The 20,204-nt window shown below is 40.5% G+C and overlaps 1 protein-coding gene across 2 annotated transcripts; it reads right to left on the reverse strand.

Annotated features, from left to right (window-relative positions):
• Positions 1-6,281: 6,281 nt before the first annotated feature.
• On the reverse strand, positions 6,282-19,636 carry COX18 (cytochrome c oxidase assembly factor COX18). 2 transcript variants are annotated; one of them, XM_045185343.3, is made up of 6 exons: positions 19,160-19,636; positions 17,928-18,028; positions 14,872-15,035; positions 14,057-14,178; positions 11,909-12,016; positions 6,282-9,233 (listed from the first exon to the last, which is right to left on the reverse strand). In XM_045185343.3, exons 1-6 carry the CDS (start codon positions 19,499-19,501, stop codon positions 9,060-9,062), a joined length of 1,011 nt encoding a protein of 336 aa, XP_045041278.2. In that variant the 5' UTR covers positions 19,502-19,636; the 3' UTR covers positions 6,282-9,059. The 2 variants fall into 2 exon arrangements, with proteins under 2 accessions (XP_045041278.2, XP_024435383.2); XM_024579615.4 differs by having other exon boundaries at positions 6,285-9,233; positions 14,057-14,181.
• Between the last annotated feature and the right edge of the window lie 568 nt (positions 19,637-20,204).

Consider the following 20,204-nt stretch of genomic DNA (forward strand, 5'->3'; position numbering starts at 1 on the left):
TGTGACTGTAATTTTAAATAGGAACCTCAGTTTTGATTTGGGCCTCAAACAATATATGTATTTGAAAATGTAAATAAGTACAAGCTGGAGCTTCTGTAATAAAACTTTCAAGAGGGAGTTCCTTACCTATAGTAACGCATGGGATGAATTTTAAGCGGCATGGATTCTGAAGCTGTTAATGCTCTCATAGACTCAGAATTTATGTTTTTAATACTCCTTACCCTTAGAAGCACCCATCATTCACAGAAGATCCAGGAAGCTTCAGGTTATAATTAGAAGAAATTCCTCAAATTAATTGTACTAGCTGAGACATTCAGAAATGCAGCTGCAATGAAAAGAATATAGTTAGATATGTTTCATATTCTATTTTTAAGTTCCTCTGGAGAGCTACAATTTAGCCAGAAGACAGAAATTAATGCTAAATTAAACACAATGTTGCCTTTCCCAACTAAGGCAAAACAAATGTAATTGCTTTATCAGGGATACAAAGAAAGAGAAGCATGCCTATGAAATTTTCTCAAAATAGAAGACAGCAGTTAGGCACTTTCCCTAGAGGACTCTTTTCATGAAATTTTTGGACCTCTGGAGTCTAGTAGGGACCTTCAAGGATAGAATTTACTTTTTGTGGCCTTAAATAGAATAATAACTCAATAGGAGTGGCTGCTTTCTTGGAGCACTTACTTTTATTTTTCTTTCAGATCTTTCCATAAATACGTTTGCTCCCAAACACCTAGACGTCCTCCTTTTCTAAAACACAAGCAGAAGTACAGGACTGGGCGGCCGAGAAGGCAGTTGGCAGTAGGACACAAGGGAACAAGGTCCTCTCTGTGTCCTGACCCTTTGGGACAGTTGTGTCCATTACCTCCCTCGTGTTCAAGGCACAGCAAAGCAAAAAGTTGCTGTTCTAAGATGATCTAAGTAAGGCCTCCGTATGAAAGACCTTTCTTGTTGTAGTCTAGCTGATTCTCGGCGATTTTGCTGCCATTCCTCAGCTGGTAATTTTTTACATTCTTTTCTTGTGATATCAGCCAGGCCTGGTGGTTCCTATGAATGGGAATCCACCAGGGCCAAATGCCTTTATATACAATTCTCTTTTTTTAATTATATGTATTGAAGTAGCATCGGTTGATAAGATGCTGTAGGAGTCAAGTGTACATTTCTTTGGTACATGATCTGTATGTTGCATTGTGTGCCCACCACCCAGAGTCAAATCATCTTCCATCATGACATACTTGGTCCCCTTTACTCTTCACTACTTCCCAGCCTCCCTTCCCTCTGGTAACCACCATATCGTTTTCTGTGTCTATGAATTTCAGTTTTCTATCCCACACATAAGTGAAATCATATGCTTCTTACCTTCTCTGACTGACTTATTTCACTTAGCATAATATTCTCAAGGTCCATCCATGTTGTCGCAAATGGCAGTATTTCATCTTTTCTGATGGCTGAGCAGTATCCCACTATTTCTATGGACCCCATCTTCTCTAACCCGTCATCCAAGAAGGACACTTCGGTTCTTTCTTCACTGAGACTGTGGGAGGTCTCAGGGGAAGCAGATATAAAGGCTAGGCTTTCTGAGTGTGGGAGTGGAGAATTGTGGGAAGAGACCCACCTTTTCAGGGGGACCGATTTCCTTCTCAGGGGCAATCCCTAAATCTATCCTAAAAAGAAACATTTGAAAATGAGGTGCAACTGATCTTTGAGCAACACCGGGTTGGGGCAGGGACCTCCCTCACAGTGCCACGTCCAAGCCCGACATAAATTGGCCCTCCGATGTGTGGATTTGCACCCGCAGATTCGCGTCTCCAGGTTCCCAACCGCTGATGGAGAATAATTTCCACCTGCCATTGGCTGACTCTGCAGATGGGAAACCAGGGATACAAAAAGCCCACCATATATGTATTGAAAAAAATATTTAAAAACCCACTTATAAGTTGATCTGCAGAGACCAAACCTGTTGTTTAAGGGTCATCTGTATCTTATATCCCTGACAAATACATTCAGTATTTTCCTCTTGTTGGCAAAAGCAGTGGAAGAAATTTGTTCAGCATTCACGGAAAACTAAAACACCTAGAAAATATCACTACATATTTTACCTGGAAATAAATGAGTACCAAAATAACAATGTAGTATTAACAATGATACAATTAATGAGTAAAGTTTAAACTTTTCTTATAATCCCTTTTGCTTTTAGCCTGAGTTTGACTCAGGATTGCAGTCAGGCAAATTTGTAGAGCTACCCAACTACTCCCTCCCCGTGTCTGTGCGTCGTCCTTACCTGGCAAAGCTTGGTTCAGTCGTTCAGTTTGCTCTGTATGCTGGCATTGTCGCAGCAGATAACTGGGAACTTTAGAGGGTGGTGCCTTTCAGCTGCCAGCAGAAGGGTCTACTGTACTTCGAGATGATGGAAAACACTCAAGCAGCTCTGTTTCCAGATTCTCCCCAACAATCTTATTTCACAATCATTTGATCTACCTACATTCTCTAATGACTGAATGAATAATTGTAAGACCAAGACTGATACGTACACTCTCTAGCTGAGTAAGTCTTCACCTATTATTTAATTTCTAGTAACATTACAACTAATGTGCTTCTTTTCATTCAAACTAATGTACTCATTTCATATGAAAGGGGCACCCCCGCAAAAAGGAATTATCATTTGGAGAATGGGCCGCTTGTAGTAGAGGCTTCCCCTGCAAGGTGCATGTTCTAGGGACCCGTCTGTATCAGTGCACCAGCTGGTGGTGTGAGGCTGCATTGGGCTTCAGGGAATTTTTTTCAAGGCTCTGTCAATGCCTTTGCCCATTTCACAACAATTTACAAGCACACCTGCTCACACCAGGCTGAGCGTTGAGCAGTTTTTGACAAAAAAAAAACCCAAAACGGCATGACCTCCATGCCCTTTTCACCAGATCTCTCCTTTTTTGTTTCCCCAGAGGGAAAAAGTCCTCAAAGGAAAACGTTTGCCTGATGTGGCAAAGAGGTGAAACAAAAAATGGCAGAAGCACTAAAGACATCAAGATTGACGAGTTCGAAACCTTTTTTGAGCAGTGGAAAAAAATGTCTCGATAGGTGTATTGCATCAAACGGAATTTTGAAGGTGACAGGAGTTTAAACACGTAAGGATACATAATTTTTAATAAATAAATTGTTTTGGGGGGTGGGTCCCCCCTATATTCATTAATTATTTTAAAATTTGCTAAATGTTATTCTGATCTTTTAAGCCTTTCAAAATCACTTTGCCCTGCCCTGGCCAGTGTGGCTCAGTTGGCTGGACCGTTGTCTTGTAGACTGAAAGATCACGAGTTTGATCTCAGAGCATGTGCCTAGGTTGAGGGTTCAGTCCCTGGTTAGGGACATGTGGGAGGCAACCAATCAATGTTTCTCTCTCACTTCTGTGTTTTTCTCCCACTCTCTCTCCTTCCCTACTCTCCTAAAAAATCAAAAGCATATTCTCGGGTGAGGTTAAGAATTACTTTGTTCCTTTTTCCAAGACATGAAATGGTAAGTTTTGTAACCTATTAAGTTCCCCATACCAACATTATATATTGTCATGCCAAGGTTTACAGGTCTATCTATAGGATTCTCTCAATTACTATTGGCTTGACCTCAGTCCGTTTTTCTATTTTTAAAAGATTTATCAAGGAGATATCTGGTACCTTTATGTTATATATGACTAGCAAACAATACATGTACAGATTTGTAGGTTTTGCCTGAAATAATCAAAATGCAAACATATAGGTATATATAGAGATGAATATATAAAAGTATATTTTTTATTGTTCAATTACAGTTGTCCCCATTTCCCCACCCCCATTACTCTCCCCTGCCCCACTCACTCCCCACCTCAGTCAGTCAGTCCTCCTCCCCACCCCCCATTGTCCATGTCCTTGGGTCCTTTATACATGTTCCTTGACTTGGCCCTTCACCTTCGTTCCCCCGTTATACCCCTGCCCCCTCCCCTCTGGTCACTGTCAGTTTGTTCTTTATTTCCATGTCTCCGGTTTTATTTTGCTTGCTTGTTTGTTTGGTTGATTAGGTTCCACTTATAGGTGAAATCATTTGGTATTTGTCTTTCACAGCCTGACTTATTTCACTTAGTATAATGCTCTCCAGTTCCATCCATGCTGTCCTGAAGGGTAGGAGCTCCTTTTTTCTTTCTGCTGTATAGAATTCCATCGTGTAAATGTATTATAGTTTTTTGATCCACTCATTTACTGATGGGCACTTAGGCTGTTTCCAGGACTTAGCTGTTGTAAATAATGCTGCTATGAACTTGGGGTGCACAGGTTCTTTTGGTGTTTCAGGATTCATAGGGTATAATCAAATTCAATTGTATAAACACATTACAGAAGTCAAAAGTTTCAGAAACTTTTGGATAAATATATGATTTTTAATACTGCGGGAATTCAAATATCCCAAAGCCAAATAATGATTTCATAAAAATATACATCTATTAGGCAATCAGTAATTAGAACTTAGAACTATACCCATAAGCTTCAAAGAGAAAATTTGCTATACATTCAGGTAATTTCCAGATTATCTGCGTTACGGTAGAACCAGCTCACAAAGACACCAATGTCTGTAATGACAGACCACTGTAACTGCAATCTCATGTTTGACATTACATTTGCATATGGCTTTAAGTTATTACAGAAATCTGACTTCTTTCATGATTCAATTGTCATGCCTAGAATTTCTAATTTTGCAATCTGTGGTAACTCCACTTACCACCCTACAGGAAAAAAAAAAAAAGCTACTTTTGTTGATTTTTTTCTGGGGTCTTTGTTCCTATTGCTTTTAGGGCTTAATCTGATTATTTAAGCAATTTAAAAGTTATTCTTTAACTTATACAGTTATTCTTCTGCATGAGACATGATGCATGAGTGGGCACATTGTCGTGATGAAGCTGCCCATCATCAGCTGCCCATAGCTGCAGCCTTCTGAATAATATGAATAGTTTCCACAGAAGAATGTTCAAGCTTAAAGCAAAATTTGATGCGGATGTGTTGCTCATTTCAAATGTGAGGGCCACACAATACACATACTCAACAGTATCTACCACCCCCACTGACTACTAGTAGAGTGAAGTCATCATTTGGATGGGATAGGGAACCCATCCAAGTGGCAGTGGCGAATGTAGCCCAGCCCCACTCGGAAAACTGGTGGGGAGCAAGTCGGCACACAGGACCCAAGCCCATGAATAGGTTTTCCTGTGGGGAACCAGGCCTACATTGTACCTAGGCTGCTTTGAGGCTTGTTTTTTGTGAAAACTCCTGAATTGAGGCAGCAAATGTTTACTGCATATCTTTAAAGTAACTTCCTAATATCTATGCTAAACCTCCCAAGGATGGAGTGTAACCAGTTCAACCACTTTTTCCTTGCATTTGCAAATATCCTTTTTCTTTGAAGTAATTAGCAACATTCTTTTGTTATCTGTAAAAGGTAATCACCTACAGTGAACCTGTGCATAGTAAATGAGGACCATCCAGCTTAATGTAACAAGAAAAGTAATAAAAGCCTGTCCAGGCAGGGGTTGGGACCCTCTCTCTCACTTAAGAGAGCAGTCAGGCCGTCCCTTTCCTCCACAGGACTTCTGCAGATCCTGTGAATTTGTTCATCGCAGCCACAACACACGGACCCCATGGGCCAGAGTCCACATCAGTCATTGTTCACACATGTACATTCTAGTCCACTCTCCTTGGCTGCCAGGTTACATCGATGTCACACAAACCGTTCTCATTATATTAACAATGGCTGGACTTTTCCTGGACAGACCTGTATATGGGTGATTTGAGTGTAGATACAAAATAGAGAAGCTACTCAAGTTTATTTGGAAATTAATTTTTATCCCATTCTTCCCCAGAAACTAGTTTCCTCACAGTGGTCCTGGACTGGGTGAACCTCTTCTAAGACGTGAGGGTTTGGTCTTTAGCTCTCGAGTGCTTTAAGGATATGGTATGTGGAAAGGCTTCGCCCGATATGGTTTTCCCTTCCCAGTCCTTCATGTAGTTTTGCAGCATCTCTTGGGTTACCTGCAGGGGTGGCAATCAAGGATTTTGTTTTTCTTTTGTAAAGCCACATCTTCCCACCTATGACATTTGGTCAGGATAGGACTGTTCAGGTTTTCTCTCCCAATGGTTCCTGGGAAGACTAATTTTGGGTCATTCCAAGTGGACCAATTTCATCTTCTAACAGAATTCTGAGCTCAGGTATCATAATGGTATGATATAAATTGATTCAGGCGTAAGTCTCCTTTCCTGACTCTTGGGCTGAGACACACCCATAAAAAAATGAACCCTGTCTGGAGACAAGGTACAAACAGACCATGGCCATCACCTGAACACAGAGGTTTTCTGAACCATAGGACCCAGGACTTAGCTCCGCCAGGAGTCCCTCAGCAGCAGAGATACAAGGACTAGACAGGAAGTGTCAAGGATCTTAACAGCATGTGTTCTCTGTGTCCATTTTGTACCCACCTGCCTGACCTCAGGCCCTGGAAGTGCTCCATATTCTAACTGTTGGGGAAATAAGATCCAATTCACAGACTTGGAATGTATGAAATATGACTTGCTATTTACTATAAAATCTGCCTGGAGAAAGAAATGAGGGGATTATTTACCAGTCTGAAGTCAAGTGACAGATTCACCTCCGTTCATAACTAGTTTTCTTTATACATGAGTGTATCTCAAGACCCCAGACACTCTCAGCCCCACCAGAAATTATTTTGAGACCTGGAAGAAAGGGCCTTTTATTCTCAAATAAACTTATTGTATGCCTTTGAGGAGCAATTCAAAAAGTTTGAAGATGGCAGCGCAATAGGAAAGTTGTAAAATATACATTGGATAAAAGATACAAATGTACAATTTGAAATCGAGGGGAATCACAGGAAACCAGGCAAAGTAGCACATGAAAGGAGATTGACCTATTTGAAAAGGGGGAGTCAAGCATTCCTTTATTTTTTACTTTTAAGAAAATGATAAACATCTTTGAGGACAAAGGAAGTGGGCTGAATTCCCTCAGCCCATCATGAGAAAAATATCTGAATCAGTACACAATGATGATACACATAACAAGGGCCAATTTGTTTCAGAGCCAAAATTTTCCTCAAATTTCCTCTCCTCTTTTCGCTATAAAGGAACACATACATTTCTGTCTCCGCTTCCTTGATTGTAAATGTTGCAAATAGTTATTTGAGGTAGTTATATTCTTTCGAGTCAACACAAAGACTGAATTAGTGAATACACTGTTGCTCCTACAGGGTTAGGTTCCTGCAAGCCTCTGGTCACATTCTTACCAACCATCAATACAATATATCATTGACTTATTGACACTGAAAGCATGGCCAACACAACTCATGACTGAAGTTTATCTAGCACAGGTATTTTCTCCTTAAGAAACTTCACTAGCTAGCACTTCAGCATGACACTTGGAGGCCATTTTAAATAGAGAAATATCTAACAAAAAACACAAAAGTGAGGGGAAAAAGGCACTAAATACACAAGAAAAAGGACACTTATTTACAGTTTGAAAACCGGAACATGAAGGCACAGCACTGCTGTGTTTGACTCCGCTGGGAAAAGTGTGCCTCCGGTGACTCAAATGTTCCGCTACTCTGTGCATGCCCAAGAATGCCATCAGAAGTGCTGCGAGTATTGATCTGGGCGTTCAAGTAAGTTTTAGCAGGTTGGCAAATTGGCAAATACAAAATCTGCCAAAGAGGACTGACTATGTAAATTTGAACTCCTTACTGGGAAGCGTGGTATTCTCAACAGGACAGTCATAAACCAGGGCTGGGAAGTCAGGAAAAGAGAACCTAATCTCTGCTGCTCTACATTCTCAGTAAGTCGCAGTAATATGGCAGCCAAAACGACTAAGACATAACAGAACATTACTCAAGAAATGACTAATTATCAACAATTTTACTTTAGTTTTTATTTTATTATAAAACATAAGATGGAATGATAGGGCATCTCAGAATCTGGTTCATATTCCAATACAGTGAAAATTTATAATTTATAATCTTCGCAAATACCTGTCAAATTTATTCCTAAAAATCTCAACCAGAATTTTATCACGTTTTTGAGTTCAACAAGTAAACAGCTGGGTCCGCAATTTATGTTACCTGTCAATTTTTTCCTATATTAAACATCTACCATAGTTTTAACCCACTGGAGTACTTAATCCTTCCAAATAAACAAATTTATAAACTCGCCTCCATAACAGGTAGCCCCTTTCTGGTTTGTCCTCCTTTGACTAAACAAACTTAATGCTTAGATTTTCCACTTTGGTCTCTAGCAGTACTTAGTCCCACACTTTGTATTCCAGACCTCTTGGGTGATGGGAAAAGGAATGTACACTTCTTGTATTCTCTCAGAGCGTGGTTGAGAGGCTGCCACCTACCATATGAGGCGCTGTCTTGCATGCATGGGCTACTCGACTACCATGTACCTCAAGTCCATTTTTAAAGAATCACACATTAACCCATCGTCAATGTATGTTCCATTAGAACAAGATTTCTTAACCAGGAGTCACCAGAGGCATTTCAGGGCGGTGGTCAATGATGGCCCCTCGTTGTGAGTCTTAGGAGTTTTCTGAAGAGAAAAACAGTTTCACCAGATGCTCAAACATGCCTCTCATCACACCTCTAACATCATTCACACCTCCAACATCATTCACACCTCCAAAATTTTAAGAATCGCTTCACTGGATTCTCCTGTTTTATAAAATTTTACTGGGTGGGACTGTTCGGTACAACTTGACATCATTTAGCATCTATTTCTGTTTTCCAAAGTTGTAGTCTCCTCTAGCAAATTGTAATTTTATAAACAGAGCCAGGCACTTTTATATTCTTAGGACACAATTAAACATAGTATCAATACATTTCTAGCATTTAGAAGACTTTAAGTGTTGTCAAACATAACTGGGTTATATTTTAACTCACAGTACTTCACAGAGTTCACGATTTTAAATAAAGGCAAATTAAATCGCATCTGAATAAATCTTCTAAGTATATTAAAGTGGTGGTGACAATTGTTTCAAAACTTCTGAAAAATATGTCATTTTCTTGAAATAAACTTGACATAAAAGGCAGCAAAAAGATCCTTATAAGGAGTGTCTGAATCTCCCTTGGTCAAGGGTATTCGGCAAAGTTGGCGAAACCTTGGAGAACGCAGCAGCAAGTTCTGTGAAAGGCCCATGAAACTGGAGCATAACCAGTAGAGAACAATCGACTATAAAAAAAACAAAAAAACCCGACATGAATGTTAACACCTTTCCATTTTCCAAGGACACCAAGCTCCATAGACAGGCAGTCAATAAAAAAGAAAATTATAATCTCTGCAAAGAGAAGTACATTAGAAGTGAACAAGACCTGCAGTGGCTATTAGGTACCTGTGATGGATCTACTAGGTAAGAAGGGAGGATGAAAGGAAGACCAAGAGGAGGAAAGAAAGCAAAACACAAGGTATTCCTGACAGAAACCAGATGAAACAGAGTAGCTCCCAGAGGCCTAAGAGAGGTCTCCCCTCCTTTCTTTGGCACTGAAGCATGCTTTCCCCCCACCAAGTGCCCGGATAAACTGCTATTTGGGAGTTAAGGTGCTGGAGGCATGGTCATTTACAATAGCAGACTTAGCCTTCCTAGACTTCATTTTCCTCCACGCAGTCCTCTACCCACCAAAAATTTCCAGTAACTATGCTAAGTATAGTCAGGAATGCACTACGTTTGACATTTTTGAGACGTATAGTGTTAATATCTTCAATTTTCTTTTGTGTCCCACCCATATTGATTTATACAGGCCAGTGACTAAGTTCGGCAGCCTCTAATACCAATCCCATACCTACAAGTGTTCCAAACACCTGTTTGGCATCAGCAGCTAATCAGACCTCCGAGGCATGAATGACTGTGGAGGTTGAACCCAGGTCCTGGAGTCAAACTGCTTGAGTTTGCATGCTACTTGACTTGGAGTATGTTATTTTTCTTCTGTTTCAGTTTTCTCATTTATAAAATGGGCAAAGGACTATACCTCTTTCAGAAGGCTGTGGTGAAGAATACATGAGATAATTCACACAGAGTCGTAAGCACAGTGTTTGGCCCATATTAAGTTCCTGTATTTGTTCCAAAAGCAAGTTTTTAGGAACAGAAAGTAACGAATCATCAAAGGTAGATTAGCTTGTAGTTGGGAGCAAAGGCCAAGCTGCCTGGATGTGCTGAGACACCACCAGTTAATAGATGAGTGAGTGACCTTGGATGATTTACTTAACCTCTCTGTGCTTAAGTTTCCTCATCACTAAAGTAGAAATTATAATAGCACCTACTTCAGTGCATTGTTGGGAGAATTATATGAGCTAATATATATAAACCACTTTAGTGTCTGGCACAAAGTCAATGTTGACTAAACATTACCTATCATCATCTGATTTATCCACTAAGCAAAAAGTATCCTGAATTTAACTACACACACTACAAATTGTCTACTAAAAATCATTCTTCTTCCTTACTAATAAAGTCCTAACTTTCAGCTGGCATATTGCCATCTCAAAAAAAAACAAAACAAAAAAAGACTTCTCAGCCTCTCCCACAGCTAGGAGGGGCCACAGAACTAAGACGTTAAGCACAGGTGTCTGGTGGACATCTGGCAAGGCTCCTCGCAAGGGGCTGGCTGCACGTGAAGCTCCTTTTCACCACTCCAGCAAGGTGGTGAGTCCCAGCAGCCATCACGGCCACAGTGTGCCTTAAGGGCAGAAACTGCAGACTGTGGACGATGGAGCACTGAGAAAGAAGCAGGCTGGGTCTCTCCCGTCCCCCAAGAGCTCTACACCAAACTGCCTAACTGAAGTTCTATATTTAAGAGAATAAACTTTTGGGTATTTAAGTTACTTTTTTAGATCTGTTACTCACTTTGAACCTAGCCCATCACTGAAACTTCACTGCTCTTATTTTATTTGAGCTGGGGATTTCCTCAGTTATAACTGATATTATTTCTATTCAGAAATGTAGTAAGTCTGTATTTCTTTTTATTTTTACAGGGTATTTTACAATACTACTTTTATATAAAAATGACTATGATAGGTACCCGATGCTATTCCATTAATTCTCACAGACATTATGATGTCTAGTTTAGGAGTGTGGACACTTACTTTACATAGGAATAGTGACGACATTCTGTCCAAGGGATAGCTTTAAAAACACATTTTTGATGCTGAAAACATACTGTTTCAGATTCATAACACAAGTATTATGAAAAACTGATAAAAGCCTAATTATCAGCAACAAATGGATTCTACTTCATGGTCTACGCCTCAGCTGTGGGCAAAGACCGAGTTATCGCTGACACAGCTTTGCCCTCTTAGCACTAAGTATCCATGACAAATAAGCAAAAGACTATAAAAATACAAAATAACTGAAAATGTAACTATTTCTACCAAAGTTTAATTACAAATAAATAGGGACTAGTGTACCTATCTCATAGAGAGTTGCCTGAGGTTAAATAACATTACCTATGAATCCACATGGACTCGGCACAAAGTTTTGCTTCTTTTTAAGTGCCAAATTCTTTGGCCCTGTCTACGTAGACAGAAAAAAATTCAATATAGCAACTAACCAAACAGAGTAAATACTTTGTTCATAGTACTGTGCAAGGTATTTTGCAAGATTACAAAAAGAGAAAAAGAGTTTGATTTTGTAGGAGAGTAAAGACACATTCACATAAAGGGCCAATCCCAAGATTTAAGTGTCACATGGTAGCACAGACAGTAAATTAGTTATTACGGAAAAAACTCAGAAACCAGTAAGGGATTGAGTAGTTTGAGTAGTCAGAGAAAGCTCAACAGAAGAGGCAGAAACCCAGCCAGTCGAGCTAAGCTCAGACAAGGTTAATAAGCAAACAGTACTGGTGCTCACTCACTGAAGGTACTGTCGCAGCAATTGGAATCATCAACACGGACACTGCTCGAACAAAGTACGTAGCATATGTCTGGAAACGAGACTTTCCAATTTTTTGTAGAGCAAAAATCTGAAGGGGTAGAATATATACACACAAAATTATTATTAAAATGCATAGTAAACAAGCTGTAAGACACAAACTGATTTTCGACTAGCCTTCACTTTTAATAAAAGCAGAAATAAATAAATAAAGATAAGATGAGGATAAATTTATGTGGTTGATCATCTATCTCACAGGTGGCAAACACAAGGCCGAGGGCGGAATCCGGCCCTCCACCTTGTGTTATCCGGCCCGGCACCTTGTTTCTATCTGGCGGCAGCACCGAGCTCTCTTTATCCGTTAAGGAGTAGTTACATTTACACAGTCCTAAATTACATTAGGCCCTTTGAAGGCAACTGCGAGGCTGATGTGGCCACCGGTGAAAATGACTTTGACACCCCTAAATCTTTTATAAAACCTAACAATTATGCAGAAGTTGTAAATGTAGCAACAAGAAAGATTCAGTTTTATTAAATAGAACCACAGCATATTTTTTACAAGTCAATATTTTTTAAAGATTGTAAGACTGAAAGTCCATTCAAGATAGGTACTACATATGAATCATTACCCTTGTTTTCAGTACTTAAATATAGTGCCTGGCATAAAGAAGGAACTTGGTATCTCAAAGGTTTGTCATCTGGCTATATGGATTAAGGGGAAGAACCAAGGCTGGAAAAAGCAGTTATGACTTATGAATTACTTATTTAAGGAGCAGCATGATTATGAGCACAGACTCGAGGTCCAAACTTCCCAGGTTCACATGGCAGCTCTGCATTTAGGGGTTAAGAGACCTTGTGCAAGTTACTTAATCTCTCTGTGCTTCACTTTCTCCACCTTAAAACAGGCATTACCAATATCACAGGATTAGCCAGTACCTACATCACAGGATTAGTCTAAGAATTAAATGAGTTCAAGAACGTAACCTGCTAACATAGTGCCTAAAACATGGCTATGCGAACTAAGAACAAGCTTTTATTAAACTTATGCACACTAGGTTAGTAGATGGCATAAAGGAAAGACTAGAGGATTGACATTAATCCATGGTGACCTTGTATTTGTCACTTCCTTCTTTCTAACAAATATTCACTAAGTACCAAACACATTCACAAAACTCTGCTAGATGCTCCTAGGAAATACACTTAGACCACACACTTAGACTGGAGTCTCTCCTCAAGAAACTTTCAACCAAGATCTTACGGTATCATCTTCATTTTTCTTGTCTAAAAAAATAAGGGGTGTGTTAGATTTCTCAGAGACCAGTGGACATAAGGCCTCTGAGGTCTCAACTGAGGTAGATCATTTCTAAGGTTTCTTCCAGTTCCAAGAGTCTATGTTCTACTGTATGTTCTACTCAGAGTCTGAGAACAGCTCTTTATGAAATTAAAGGCATGCTTCCCATAAACTGTTGGGTAAAGAAGCATGGGATAATGCTAAGATGTGGCCGAGAGGTCATATTTAATATGGCCTTCACCACACTGTTGCCTGTGTCTATGAGTTATGCATGTATGTTCTTTCATTAATCCCTTCACCTTCTTTCATCCAGTCCCTCTGCCCGACTCAGAGCTGTCAGTCTGTTCCATGTGTCCCTGCCTCTGTTCCTGTTTTGTTTGTCAGTTGATTTTGTTCATTAGATTCATGTAAGTATCTTCTTCTGACCAGCTTATTTCACTTAGTATAATAATCTCCCAGTCCATCCATGCTGCTGCAAAAGGTAAGATTTCCTTCTTTTTCATGGGGGTGTAGTATCCCACCATGTATATATATTGTTTTTTTAAAACTCAATCATCTACTGATGGGCACTTGAATCATAGAATTTTAAAGGTGAAAGAGACTCTGCAAGCGTTCTAATTCAGCTCTCTTATTTTAATCATAAGCATTCTGTCCCCCAAACAGGTTAAGGAACTGGTCTAAGACAGTTTGCCAACGGCTGACATGCAACCAGAAAACAAGCTTAATTCTAGCTACAAGCTAGAATTAAGACTCAAACACATTTATATTTGATGTCAGAACAGCAGCAACAGAAATCCTAAAAAGTTAACTGGCAAACAAATCTTACTTAAAACCACTGACCTCTACTATTAGTAAGTTGATGACACCAACGGAGACAGGCAGAATCCAAGTGGAGTCCAGCGCAGTGAGGTCAGGAAACCACAGGACCCCACCAGTAGCTAACTGCTCCTGAACAGAAAAGCCTGCTGAAAGTTTTAGAAATAATGAAGAATTTCTAAATACAGAAGAAGGAAATATATAAGACATAGTAATATAATTCTAAGAAGGTGTCCCTCACTCTGAAGACTTGCATTGGTTTTATTCAGGCTATTTTCATGCCACAACACAAATTAGTCCTTCTCATATGGAGGAAGAGGCAAGCAGCTTTCTGTAAAAAACAGATGTAGAGAGCATAAAAATATGTAGCAGTAATCTTTTCAGACTTAATTTTTAAATAATTATGTAGCCATAGGCTGCTCCTTTCAAGTCTGTTCAGAATGCTTTCTCGTTAGAAATGCCTTTAAGTGAAAATAAAAAACAAATGCTTTAGATTATATTGTTTCTTAAGTAATGTTTACACTTGTAACTGTGAAAGCTTTTCTGTTCCCTTAAGTTTATAAAGAAAAACAACTCAGCTAACACATCAAATTTTGAAATTTTAACACTAATTTGATTATGTCCTCCACAAAGAGGTGTCATTGCTGTCTCTCCTAGATTTGTTTTCTCAACAGTCTGCTTGCACTTACATTTCAAATTCTGAATTTATACCATTTATAGGGGACATGATTAAAGTATTCTAATTAACAAAAATATGGGGTTTTTCTTCTTTTTTCTTAAGAGTACAAAGACAGTGTTAGAGAACTTATTTGCAGGAAACAGACTTCCGTAACAACTACCTTCTGCGTGGGCTGCTCCTGTGCTGAGATTCCGGAGAGCAACAGACATGAAGATCCACATTGGCATCTGAATCCAGACCAACACTGTGGCCTTGAAAGGATGGCAGTTGTCCCGAACATACAGCTCTGAAACAAGCCTCCGCATATTCTTTAGATAGGTGAGCCTATTGTGAGGGAAGAGGGGACCCGGGAAAGGAGAAAATGTCATTTGACTACTCATGGTGTTTCATACCCACAGGAGAAACACAGCCAGATGGTGGTTACTGGCCGAAGGATTTAGTAGCATTTTTAACTGTCATAAGGTCCATGAAGGAGCTGACTAAACAAAAGGTAAATAAAGCCTTCTATTAAAATTCTCTAGCAATGTACAAAATTACATAACAATTCAATAAATCTGATGTTATCCGACTATAGGTTCTGTCCATGGTGATTTTTGGCCAGTTAGGCTTTAACAAGGGACACTTTACAACATGGTATTACCGCAATTTCCATCAAAAATACTAAAAGTGAAAGGACATTTTACTCAAATCCATCCACTCTAGCTAAGCCCAATTACTTGGTTCTTAAATATACTTTTTGTAGCAGTGTTGTTTTGTACTGTGTATGCTCTTAGCCTGTCAAAATGGTCTCCATTCTTCAATTCTCTCATGCAGATTTTCTTCATTTGTTTCGTTAACCATATTATTTATTCCTGTTCTTGTGTTAAGCCTCACTTTCTTGACTATACTCTCCTTGAAGGTCAAGTGTTGGGTCTTACTCATCTCTAAATCTCTTGCAGCATATTTTTGTACAAAAGTAAGGTATTCAATAGGTCTGCTGAATTTAATTGAATTACAGTGTATTGAACTGAGATGGTACTCACCGACACTCCAGGCCGTTTTGTAAGATAGCCTCTGCCTACTCTTCCATCTTTATCTCCTGTTACTCCTCTACAGAGACCTGTATTTTCTGGTGCCTGCATTACGTAGGTCATCCAACAAATCAGACTTCTCATCAGCACGCCTTTGGAAATTATCATACCATCTGTGTGGACAACCCACTATCTTGGCTATCCATTGACAAATTCCCTTTCACCTGTCAAGACTCAGTTCCACTGAAAATGCAGGAAACTTTCAGACTGAGGTGCCCTCCAAGAACGTGGCCACCCATCCGCATAACGATGTAGCTGGATGATCATTCTGCCAGTGCTGCACAAGCAGGGTGCCACAGACTTATCTCGGCTGCATTTATAACGCAGGTGAGCAGCTACAAATCTGTTCTTTTGGCCTACAGCAATAGTTCTGAGATTTCTCTGATCAGTAAAACTTTAAAACTATAGGGTTGCCAACTTTTTATTTTATCGAGTAAATACATTAAGCTACCACAATGACTTAAATGTCAGGTCATTTTAACATTAAATAAAGAGAAGCAATTTCACGCTGAAGATAGTTGGCAAATTTACACCTATAGAGATAAAATATATGGATACCCATAAACGAGGTCTGTCTAGAAGGTATCCAGCCATGTAATATGAAAAAGAGACATTTATTGAAGAAGACACAAGATACAAGAAACATTGTACATACGACAATGACACCTCAGTCCCATTCAAAGTAGGTACCTTGGGACCTCACACAGTTCTCCCAAAGGCCATCAGCTGCCTTGTCGTATTTTCCTGAATATTATCCATGGTCTGAAGTCTCTTCCCTTTCAAAGGTGATTTCAATTTTGGGAAAAGCCAGAAGTCACAGGGCATAAAATCTGGGCTGTGGTGGGTCTGAGTCACCTGGGTGATTTGATGTTTTGCCAAAAAACTCTACACGAGACAACGTGATGCACGAGTGGGCACATTGTTGTGATGAAGCTGCCAATCACCAGTTGCCCATAGCTGTGGCCTTCTGAATAATACAAATAGTTTCTACAGAGCAATGTTCAAGCTTTAATGCAAAATTTAATGCAGAGTCATTGCTCTACTCGCTCAGTCGTTTTGAATGCGACAGCCACACAGTATACATGCTCACTCAACGGCATCTACTGCTCCCACTGACTAGTACAGTGAAGGTGTCATTGTTCACGCATGTGCATCCCCATCTACTCTCCTTGGCTGCCAGGTTACATCGATGTCACACAAACCATTCTCATTATATTAACAATGGCTGGACTTTTTCCATACAGACCTTGTGTGTGTGTGTCTAACATATTTTTTCCTCATTGCTGTGAAAAGGTCAACACTGTGTTACAGTGCAGTAAGGATCAGAATTTGGGAAGCAAGTAGTAGCTTAGGCTGACTGAAGCAGGACCTAGAAGTTCCCCGTGGATGACTGCAGCATGGTCCAGCACCCTCAGGCAAGGCTTTTCTAAGAGACCAGGCAGATCACCACACAGGGTAAACAGTGGATGACCGCACCCCGCTACCCAGTTGCTTCTATCAGGACATTCACATTTCTGCTCCCCTATTCCTGTGGACTATCACCTACAGCATCTTTTCAAAAAGGTCAAGCCTGTAAATAGCCTGTATCATTCGTTAACTAAAATGCCAACAGACTGGCATAGTATCTTCATGCTGTGAAGCCTTCCCTGACCTTCCATAATGACCCAACCCCTTGCACAAAACCGTTTTATAGTACTTAATCCAGTCATTATTTGATTGCAGGTCTTTTCAGTTGGCTGGGGACCCTTAAGAATAAGAAATTTAATCTTATCTTTGTTTCTCCATTTCTTTGCTTTCAGCCCAATATATAAACTATCATGCCAGCCCTGGCTGGGTAGCTCAGTTGGTTAGAGTGCTGTCCCTATACACCAAGCTCGCAGGTTCAATCTCTGGTCAGGATACATACAAGAATCAAACAATGAATGCATCAATAAATGGAACAACAAATCGATGTCTCTCTCTCTTTCTCTCTCCCCCTTCCTCTCTAAAATCAATAAATTAAAAAAGTAAATAAAAATAATAAAACTATTATGCCACATAAAATTATTAAAACATTAAAAAGAACTATATGTTGCATAATTAACATCATTACTTACACACTATATACACACATTTTCCTGGTCTTCTATGCATAGAATCAGCCTACCTGGCAACTCTTTTGGACCACCCCAACTGATTTGCACGAATTGCAACTTCTTGGTTAAGATGCTGCGCAATGTTTTTTATTTCTGGCTGCAAATTTTCCACCTAGCTAAAAAAAAACGTAGAATTTGTTATGAGCACATAAAGGATCTTTATTTACAACCACTCATAATTTTCTTTTCTATTCCCTCAACACATTTAAAAATGTGATTTACTGAGCATGTCAAGAAACTTTAAGTGTAAGCATAAGAGGTTAATTTGCTTAAGATATGCTCAGTTACAACCAAATTCAAATTCCAGATTATACACTTAGCTGTGTGATCTTGGGCAAGTTCTTAACCTCTAAGATCTTGTTCCCTCATATACAAAAAGTGTAATAGTACCTACTTCATAGTTAGTGTAAGGATTAAATGAGAACTCCACCCTACACTTTTATGTTTCATCCTTGGATTTCCTAGTAACGTAAACTGGGAAAATTAAGTCTACTAATAAGTCTTTCATATGCTGTGACAGCCACAGAGTCCCCCAAATTTTGCATTTATATCTGCCCCGTGTTAATTCTTTCTGTGAATTAGCTCACAACCTTAATGATGCTGATGAATCCCTTTCTGTTCTGTATCCACAGGATTTTTTTCCCCTAATGATAATAATCTTAAAATACTGAAGCCATTTTTTTCTTAAGTCTCACCTTTGAATATTTTCTTTCAGTGCACTTTAACCCATATTACGTGATTTGATATCAGAACCTCGTGAAGTAGGACAGGAAGGTATTGCTATCCTAATCCCACAGACAAGATAACAAAACACTGAAAGTTGAGTGGCTAAGACTAACCAAACACAGGCTTGTAGGTGGAACGGCATTAATAGGGACTCAAGTTTGCAAATCACTAAACAGTTTTTTTCTAAAACGATCTGTTGGAATATTTAGGGACCAAATGTGCTGCAGACATACAAGCTGTTCCAACTCAAAAACAGTAATTTTATAGGTTTCACCCTACTTCTGCTGATTCATGTCTCTAACAAGGTGAGTAACCACTTATACTTTGAGCAAACCCAGTAGGATAAATGAAATGACAGGTACTTGTGTCAATAAACATCTCTTATTTCACACATCGAAAGCTGGTTAACTTTCTTAGCAACTAAGTGATCACGATTAATTAACAGTAAGCACTCCGGAAGTAATCTAGGTATCTTAAGCTGACGCACAGGGTCCACGCGCGGGTCCAGGCCCCTCACCTTGGCCAGGATGTAGTGCTGGTAGGCCGCTAGGGGCAGGGTGACGACGCTGCGCAGGGCCACGGTGGTGAGGAGGACGGTGCTCCACCAGGGCAGGCCCGTGGCGCTGTGCGCGCCGAGCAGCAGCTCCTCCGCGCCCTGCACAGGCGCCGAAGTGGCCAGGGCCTCATACCAGCCGCCCGCACCGCTCGGGCTAACTGCAGAGACTGAAGCCACCGCCCACACCGGCACCGCGGTGCGCTCGGCACCGCCAGTCGGGACCCGTACAAACTGCGGGCCCTGCTCCCCGAGCTGCAGCACTGGCAGCGGCCGTAGCCACCTACCGCCGAGCCGGCAGAGCATGTCTGCGCCAGAGCTGAGCCCGAAACGCCGGATCCCCAAACTAGCTGCAACTCTAGCCCCGTCGAAGCGGTCAGGCGCATGCGTCCGCGACCTCGGGTGTGAAGTGTGCGCGAGGCAACCCGCTGCCGCTGTTGACCTTCCCAGTCAAGCCAGTGACGCTAGCGTCGCACTGGAGATGACGTAGGAGATAGGGAAGTCCCGCCTTTCCCACGCGGCACAGGGCTGGCCTACTGCGCATGCACGAAACTTTCGCGCTGCTGGCGTGGCCCTTCTCAGAGGCGGAACCCGGATTGCTCATGCAGGGGCGAGGCTTCTTTGTAGAGACTGTCTTTACCGGGGTCTTTTCATTCTGTTTTACTTAAACTAATTGTATCATTTGTAGTGGATTAAGCTTGGTGGGTGGCTTTCGTGACCATTGGGTAGCCCCCACATCTTTAAGTGCACCCTGATTGCTTCCGCTAGAGACCGAGATAGATTGTACTGCCAGAGTCAACACGTGGCTGAAATGCCAGCTGGGACAGAGGCAGGTATTTTTGACCGACGCCCTTTTAATTACTACTATGCTTTACGCACTAGGCTCAGTTCAGTCCGTGGTATAAATATTTATTGGGCTTATTTGATCCAGTTAGCAATTTCAACCTCACCTGCAAAGTTTCCTACCTTTTATCCTTCATTATAATAGCAACGCTTTTAGGGTAAAGTA

The sequence above is a fragment of the Desmodus rotundus genome, chromosome 4, assembly GCF_022682495.2.
Source record: "Desmodus rotundus isolate HL8 chromosome 4, HLdesRot8A.1, whole genome shotgun sequence".
NCBI lineage: Eukaryota > Metazoa > Chordata > Mammalia > Chiroptera > Phyllostomidae > Desmodus > Desmodus rotundus.

Coding starts and splice junctions, on each gene's coding strand:
- COX18 (XM_024579615.4), bottom strand. CDS start 19,501: ATGCTCTGCCGGCTCGGCGGTAGGTGGCTACGGCCGCTGCCAGTGCTG. Junction 15,036..17,927: donor TGGTCCAAAAGAGTTGCCAG/GTAGGCTGATTC, acceptor CCCTCACAATAG/GCTCACCTATCTAAAGAATA. Junction 12,017..14,056: donor TCAACTTACTAATAGTAGAG/GTCAGTGGTTTT, acceptor CTACCCCTTCAG/ATTTTTGCTCTACAAAAAAT.